This window comes from Micropterus dolomieu, linkage group LG06 (genome assembly GCF_021292245.1).
Source record: "Micropterus dolomieu isolate WLL.071019.BEF.003 ecotype Adirondacks linkage group LG06, ASM2129224v1, whole genome shotgun sequence".
NCBI classification, from domain to species: domain Eukaryota; kingdom Metazoa; phylum Chordata; class Actinopteri; order Centrarchiformes; family Centrarchidae; genus Micropterus; species Micropterus dolomieu.
Window position 1 is genome coordinate 22,768,400 of NC_060155.1, and position 8,945 is coordinate 22,777,344.

The following is an 8,945-nucleotide window of genomic DNA, read 5'->3' on the forward strand; positions in this document are numbered from 1 at the left end:
GTTGAGTTGCTGATTCGATAATCTAATGGCATAGGCATACTCGCAACATCTATAACATCGACTGATTTTCCCCACCTGAATTGTTCTTTTTTTTTGAAGTGCATTTGTATTTTCCAGCTGTTTCATATGGCTGACCCATTTTTACTGCCATTTTTCGTAAAACCTGCGATTTCAATTTGTGCTTTTGGTCATTACCCCTACTTATTTTGATTTATAAGTTTTACGCGTGTAATTTGGAGGTGGTCGGTGTGACCTGCACCTGCCATTTTCACCGGTCTGTGTTGGGGACGGATGCTCGAGCATGTGAATGACCCTTTTGGCTTTCCTTAGAGCCAAGCTTTATTGCGCTGCGGTACTCCTATTCCATTCCCAGCTTTATGTTCTTGTGTAAGAGACTGTAAAAGAGTAGCAACAACACTGCAGACCATAGAAAGACACACAGGCATCATGTAAAATTCATTTGGCTTTATTGCTCGCTCTGTGCACAGTGTGGATGTTTTCAGAAAGTGACACCGTGTGGCTGTACTGCATCACTGCCTATCAATTTGCTTCAGCCCTGCCAGGGGGAGACCTATATATTTAATAACCCCGCACTCATGTTGTACTCCTGCCAACTGATCCCCAGCAGCAAGCACATACACTCCATTCAGTAGCTCATAACTGTCAAACCTCTGTCCCCTCTGGCAAGACCTTCCGGCTGTTAATCTCTGTGTGGTAGAGACAGGTACTGTAGTTATGGATATACATGGAGACATACAGGGACAGAATAATAATTTCAAAAATACAAAGGTGGTGCAAAATAATGCATATTCATTCATTGGGTGAACATACTCCTACAGGAATTTCAACAAAAATTAATACATGTCAATCAAATGAATCTATTTGTCAGGGGGTCTATTAACTAATAAAAAGTTTACACATGCTGGGCTGGATGATAAGACCAAAAAACTATGATGACTTCATATTTACCTTTATTTATGGTTTAATACAGCAGCGTGTAATATTTCTTCCCTCTTGTAGGCCCAATCTGCTATCTTTGTCCCGACCCCTGGGCTGGACTGTGAGCTGACTGGTTGTCTGAAATTCTACTTAGATGTCATTAGTTGTAACTATTGCAGTTTATATATAAAGGAGAATTGTGATGTAGGTAGTAATCAAGTAATTTCAATTTATCATCCAGCCCCATTAACATACACTGTTTAGATATATAAAAAAAACAAACAAAAAAAAACAAAAAAAAAAAACACAAACACTATGTGAAAGAGGATTGCCAGATCAGAAAGGGGGGGGGGGTGGTCCTAAGATAGTACTTTGCCTTGTAACTGCAGAAGTGCGAAGACAAACTACAAAGCGAAGAGTAGACCTCGCCCTCCACATACAGCAGCTTAGGCAAGCTCCATGACAATCAGGTAATAAAGACATGTTGGTAAAGTCAGTCTACATCCGTCCTCCATTCTTCATATCCATTCATCCTTCATCGCTCCACACAAGTTTCTTTACCAATAAACTGAGCATGCACACCTGTGTCTGAACTAATGCAGCTGTCTGCCTGTCCCTCTTGGCCAAATAAATAGAAAAACACAGAGAAAGACAGACGGGGTAAGAGAGAAACCAGGTGTGTGTTTTGGTTTGATTGCAAGCGGGATCTTTCTTCCCAGGTTAAGACAACGTTAGTGTCGTTTCCGTGGGTTGCGGCGATTCCGTAGCGTTCGTAGAGGCGGCTTCCGTGTGGGCTGTGAGATCGACTGCGGCCTCTGTCGCTGGTGCTGCTGCCGTGACTGTGACTGAGGCTGCAGGAGTGGTGGTGGTGGAAATGGGCAGGACGGGGGCCACTGCCTGAGGGAGGAGAGGAGGCAGCTGGGAGGGCAGCATGGTCGGTAGAGGGGGTAAGGGGGCCAGACCTGGGAGGTTGAGGGGCGGGAAAGAGGCCAGCGGTGGGCATGCTGGAGAGAGGAGGAAAAAGAATGAACAACAAGAGATGTGTTGATGCCATTTTTAGGATTTATATTTAAAATGAACCTCACAACCACATCTCAAACTGAAAGCAATAGTATGACATCTTGGGGAATACGCTTTCTCGCTGAGAAAAAGATGGATGGATACCTCTCTCATATCTGTCCGGTGAAAACACGGCTACAGCCAGCAGCCGCTTAGCATAAAGTCTGGAAACAGTCTGACTATTTTTTAGCTAGGAGTGGTAACTTCAAATACTTCAGGAAGTCACTGCTCTTGGATATAACCACTCAATCTCTATAAACATATCAGCATATGAATGCAGAATCTGTAGGCAAGGGACAGGATTTTGGTATCGATATTAGCAGTCTCCATCACAATCACACTCATTAGCAACAGTGTACATTTACACATAGTCAAACAATGTCTACTTGTTTCACTGGTTGCATATGTTTACCACTGTGACCAGTTCAACCAAAGACTGACTTTTCCCCTTGTTTTAGTGTTCTGTTTTTACTTACTTTCTGATCCTGTTAATAATCTCTAGATCTAATTTGTGACCCCTTGTGGGGTCCTGCCCAGCACCTTTGGGAGCCAGTTGTATAGAGTATGAATATTTAGAGTGTGAAACTGGTACATAAAGTAAGATTGTTTATTTACCTGAGGTTCCTAATGGCGGTGGTAAGGTTCTGGTGCCTGCTAGTGACATGGCACTGAGGTCTGGAAGCGGCAGGTTGAGGTTGGGCAAGTTAGGGAGTGGAGGTAAGCCACCTGGGAGTGGCATCAGACCTACAACCACATACATACACAATGTCATTTGAGGGTGTGCTATCATTATTCATTTTTTTCCCCTAACGATCAGTGCCTTAATTACAATAAACTCATGCCACTTTACAGCAGTGAAGTGTGTGTACTGTGTGAACAAACTAAGACTGGATATTGGTTGATGCAGACCTCTCTTCTTTCCTAACCACCATATAAAGGAGCTGCCATGAATGGGCTTTTCCCAGTGCTTGGTGTTGAAAGCTCACTGACTCAGCAGATCGAGGGTGTGTGTTTTGAATGTGAATGTTTGAGAAATCACCCACCTGGTAGCGTGGTGGCGGGGTTGAAGCTAGTTGAGGCAGGATTCAGTGGAGTGAGGGGGCTGAGGGTGGGGCTGGTGGAGGAGGGGAGCAGAGGCACTGTGGGCAAACCTGAAGGGAAGGGTGACACAAGCACACCAGATAAAAACATATGGAGCAAATACACAATGTTTGAGAGAGCATGACACCGTTTTTCCAAATCACAAATATCACATATGAGCTTAAAGTGGTCATTTTATGCTTTATAGTGTTAAATATCTTTTTTGTGCATGTAATAGGTTTGCAAATTCCACACCAAAGGGATTACCATCTCCCACTCCTGAACTGCTTGAAAACAGCCCGAAAGTAGTCCAGGATTTACTTCCATTACCTATCTGCGTCCCTCAAACACTGGTGAAGAAACGCACTGAGCTGCAGCACACGCAGTGACAAGATGTCTGCCCGCTGCCTCCCCTTCTGAAGCGGCTTAGATTTGGATCACATTAACTTGCTTGTCAGGACCCGTCCTACTCTGCTTCTGATTGGCTACTAGTCCTTACCTAGGTAATGCACATGGGCAACTCCCAAAAAAGATCAAATAGAAGTGAGATGCTTCCTTCGACACACAGGGGGAAAAGAGGTGCAGCAGCATTGTTTGACAAAAATATGGTATTTTTGGAAAATTAAACCATGTAAACCTGTTCTGGTCCAACCTCTAAATAAAATTAGGAACCTGAAAATGAGCATAATGTAACCATTTCAATGTGCTGGACTAAAGGCCAATTTATACATCAGCATCAAATCTACGCCATAGGTACACCGCACCCTCACCAAAAATGTAACTACAGGTTGCGGCAACACAGACCGCAAGAACTGTGATTGATCGGCTTGGTATCATTGCATTTCCTCCAAGCCCCAAGAAAATGCTTTCAAGCCAATTCTACCAGTGGCCAAACCAGACACTTTCCATACATTGAGAGAAAAGTGACTGAAAAAGGTTAAATACACAACCCCTGCAAAATGACATGTTCCACTATCAGAATTTGATCCATTTGTTGTTACGATAACATCTGGAAGGTCTAGAAGAGCTGCATGATCATCATTTCACCCCCATTCAAGTTAGCCGAGGACTAAAAAGGAAGTCCAGACAATCAAACATAGAAACTCCACCGCCAACTAGTGTTTTGGGAGTGTAATTGCAGAGCAACACAGACACCAACGCACAAGTATAAATGGCGTGGCTACGTGTGTAGTGTACGGCGAAAACTTGACGCATAACTAAACTCGTCTCAGGTGGATGTGTGTGAAAGAATACCTGTCTGCAGCTCGCTGGGCATGGTGGGCGGGGCTGTGCTGATTGACAGGCCTGACAGTGAATCTTCAAGGCCAGAGGAGACAACAGGTGCAGTAGGAGTAGGGGTCACTGCTGAAAGCTGAACCTGAAGGTGTTGAGAGAGAACATGAAGGAGTTAGAGAAAAAGATGCTGCTGTCCAACACATATGTTCACATTCAATTGCAATTAACTGTAAAACCTTGTTCTCTGTCCCTCTGCCTGCTTGGTTGCATTCATAATGAAACACTTTGCACCGATAGCTTTCAGGGATACACAGTGAACACTGAGTGTAACAGTAGGTAAAATTTTAGGGCAATACACAATGTAATTACATAAGGACTGATTCCAGTTGTGATTTCTTAGTAATCACATTCAAATTCAAGAGTTCATTTCATACATCTCCAATCTGAACTGGAGTAAATGGTATGATCAAATCTGTGTCCTGACCTCCGTGAAGCCATCCTTCAGCGGACTGACGGGCTCGCTGGGAGAGTTCCCAGGGAAGCTGATCTTCTTCCCTTCCTCAAAAGGCTTGGTGGGAATCCTGTGGAGGTATCCATAGCCAATCCCACATCCAAGGCTGGAAAAGGGAGGGAAAAAAAAGTAAGGAATCCAACTAACAAACCTGATGATTTTCATTAAAACACATCTGAGATTAGCCTGTTTTTCAGTTATTCACATAGGCCTGGTGGTGTACATTGTTGTACATACTGATTTCTCCCAACCGGGTTAGCAAATCAGAGCTTTGTGGGCACGATTAAAAATGGGCTGAAACTCATTATAAAGCTCTGTAATGCCGCAGCTACAGATAATTCTTTTATGGTTCATCACTATGAGCGACCCCCTTTCACATTGTACAATGTTTTTACATTGCAATTTTATTATTATAAATATAATTATAGGCTTTCAAATCAGCATATTTAGTCAATCGTCATGAAAAAAGGTAACCTCCTCGTCCAAAAACAGAAAATGTCAATTCTGTCTGATTATCTGGCCAACTTCAGACGTAATAAAGTGAAAACCATTCTGTTTATTTATTTTGAAAGTAAAACGTGTTAAATAAAGTCTGTTACCTGCCCTCTCCTCCCCAGGCACTGTTAGGTGTGATGATCACCTCTCTGCAGTTATCGGTGTCTGTGTTGTACACGTACAGCTTCAGGCCTTTCCCCTCATGGCTCTCTATCAGAGAGAAAAGGTCCTCTGACTGCAGAGAGAAAGTCACAGAGAGGCAGACAGAAACCAGGAGACACACAATCATTATCATTATCAGGTGGAGAATGTGCAGGAGTGACAGTTTCAAGGACCTGAAGCGCTGATAAACTACCTCATTCATAACAGTATCAGCTCCAATGATGTAGTCAGTGTGCGGCCGCAAACCAGCGAGGGCTGCTGGGGAATTAGGCTCCACTTCCTGTTAAAGAGAATTAATGAGAATAATAACCAAACAAAGTACCGCTGGACTACATAAAAACACAAAACGCAGGCTTTACTTACCAGCACATGCCAGACATTCTCATTGGCTCCCTCAAAGCTGCAGAAACGGATTGAGACACCAAGCAAGCCCTGCCCCCCCCACACGTTGCTGGGGGTGACTGTCGACTCCCGCAACTCCAGGGTCTTTGAGGAGTAAACCAGCATCTTAACTGGTTTCTCCACGCTGGCTTTCAGCAAGTCTTTCAAGGTGTCGTTGTCCTTGTTCTGCAGAGAAGGGGAGGGGCAGCCATTAAACATGCAGCCCCAGCTCACTTGCATTAGGCCCGGCTAGATACATTTGCTGACTTTTCTTACCAGTCTAGTGTTGTTGATGGAGACGATAAAGTCAAAGAAAGGCTCCAGTCCTGCACGGTGTCCAGGGGAGTTCTCCTGGACCTGGGTACAAATTGAGAGACAACTTGATTTCATTGAATGGCTTGTAAATAAAGAGCATCAGAGATGATCTGTATGTACAGCATGAACATGATAGACCTGAGCTGACCAACACACAAGAGAGCAGGGCCTGCTGTGGTTTTAGAATGAGAAAGTTTAGGGAAACAAACGTGTCAGAATGCGATTTGGTTACGATTCATACCAAGTATCACTGTAGTAACTTCAACACTGTACATGCACCCAAAGCGAAGTTGATTTTTTCCCCCCGGCTGGTTCAGGATGGACCCCCCTATGGTCTACAACTGTACTGTTGACAACTGCTCAGCTTGTTACTAGAGCTGCCTTAGTCAAATGTTTGCAAAACAAGGGGTAAGGTATATTGTGTCACATACATGCAGTGGGCAGCCACTGTGTCACTGAGAGAACCCTAACATGTTTTTTGATTGTGGGGGAAAGCCACGCAGACTACACAGAGATTACATGCGTACTCCACACAGAAAGGCCGGGACGAGCGGGGTTCGAACACAGGACCTTCTTGCTGTGAGGCCATAGAGGCCACTGGGCCACCATGCCGCCAAGAAGCACTGTTCACAGGGACGTGTCCGATAATGGATACAAACCCAGCCTGGCAGCTGTCATTCAGCGCAGCTACGTAGGTCTATCTAGCTAGTGTTTAGCTTCTATGTGGGATATTTAACCAGTTAACATGCAGGTATAAATAAATAAAAACATAACGAAAAAGCTGTATGTGGCTGTAATACAACTCGAAAGCACATAACACTTTTCTGGCACGGTTACTGTTAGTGTTTTCTAGACGGAGGCCCCAGCAGTCTCCCCGGCCTCTCGTCAACACACAGAGCAGAAGATCCTCCGCCGAGGACCAGATGCTAAGCTAACAGCTAACAGCAGCCTACAGAGGCGTAAAACTCACTCGGAGGACGTGGTAGCCCTCGGAGCCTCCTCCCGGTATCTCCACACTCTGCGATCCTCCCATGGTTTCACTCCTTTAAGGTTTTGGGGTTTAATGGCAGCTTGTTATCCAGCAGAGGGGAGACACCTGAACACTTTCCACACACCGGGTACACGTAGCCAAATGATTAGCTGAGTGATGCGCATGCGCCGTTACGTGGCAGGAAATGACGCCTCCTCAAAATTTGCAATTCAATTTTTAAATTCATATTGTGTTTGTTGTTGCACACATCAATAATGCGATAACGCTGCAAAGCACTCCCAATATTCATCTGTTTTGTATTAAATTTCAATATCTCTCCGACTCTGTCTCTAAATAATTGTCAAACAAAACACCTCTCTAATAATTGGCAAATTACCCAGTAAAAAAAGACCATTAAATTGTAGGATACATATTAATTTATATCTCCCTCATTCAATGTGTTTTCTGCTCCTTTTGTTTTGTTGTTTTGTATTTTCATATTATTTGTCCTGTATTGTTCTTGTGGGCCCTGTTAATCTGAATGTGTTCCATTAAAAGGCATAAAAAAGTCATTACACAAAACGCTAAAACCAACACCTCTCAAAATACAAGGATTGTATTTACTATTCATTTCAGACAAGTTGTAAATACTTTTATAATGTAACAATCTTTTATGGACACTGCAGTTCTCCTATCAACCTTCACCCCATTTAATCTATCATGAACCACTTCAATTTTTAAATTTATATCACCAATGAAAGTTTAAACTAATCTTCTGCCACATTACAGGAACAGACAAACCTGCAAACTGTCAGTCACTTGTACTTTATTTAATTAAGCCGCTTTCATTAGTCCATGCAATTGTGTGCCAGAGCTTTGTTGAAGTTTGCCTTTATTCTTAGAAGAAATCTGTCCTCGTTTAACACAGACTGCTCTAATTTAGCTCTCTTAAAAACTTCATTGTAGCAATTCCCATGCTCTGTTGGTTCAGTAGCATTAACACTGCATCAGAAAAACCTACAATTTAAAACTCACTTTCCTTTCTTTTACCCTAATCCTCATTCACCTTTATGTAAACTCTGTTCCAATTGTTGTTGGAACTATCGCACTATATCTCTCCATGTAGTTCACTGTATAGTGTGATATTGTGTAAATTACTGTTGCACTGTATTGTTGAAGAAAATCTAGTCCCATGCATAGGTGTCATTTACACTGGGGTCACTGGGGACCTGTCCCAATCACTTTTTGAAATGGCTGATTTTGTCCCCATCATGTTGTTTGTCCCCAAATGTTCTGAAAATAGTGTTTAATGCTCAAAATCGTCTGGAGGAGGACCCACAGACCCTCCAATCATATTTTTCAGCATTGAATATTTCTTCAAAATAGTGTTAAAACATTTTGTTGTCTTGTACTTATGACCCCAATATTATTCATCGTCATGTATCGTGGGCTACTATATCGTCACACCCCTAATAACTCATGATGAGCCCAGCACTTTGCAAAACAAAGTGACTCCCTTGGTCCCATGTCAGCTCATCTCATACTCTCAACTACATGGCCCACATATGTACAGTGCATACATGCTAACGTTTATACAAAATAGATAAACATAACGATAGTTATTAAACAATGTGCATTCAATGTTAAATGTAAAATTAAAAATGAGTTTGAAATATAAGTATTCTGAACCTTAAATGTGTCTGAAGGGTCAGGTTAACAGGCTTTCCTGGGATAACGTCTGGCAGGTTTATTTATCTAAAATGTTCAGTAGGTGCACCCACTCTCTTGGTGTATTAC

The 8,945-nt window shown here is 42.9% G+C and overlaps 1 protein-coding gene across 1 annotated transcript; it reads right to left on the minus strand.

Moving 5' to 3' along the window:
- Positions 1-450: 450 nt before the first annotated feature.
- On the minus strand, positions 451-7,312 carry gorasp2 (golgi reassembly stacking protein 2). Its single transcript, XM_046051016.1, has 10 exons — positions 7,149-7,312; positions 6,140-6,220; positions 5,846-6,049; positions 5,676-5,762; positions 5,425-5,555; positions 4,799-4,931; positions 4,333-4,456; positions 3,042-3,149; positions 2,614-2,742; positions 451-1,943 (listed from the first exon to the last, which is right to left on the minus strand). Exons 1-10 carry the CDS (start codon positions 7,209-7,211, stop codon positions 1,660-1,662), a joined length of 1,344 nt encoding a protein of 447 aa, XP_045906972.1. The 5' UTR covers positions 7,212-7,312; the 3' UTR covers positions 451-1,659.
- Positions 7,313-8,945: the final 1,633 nt, after the last annotated feature.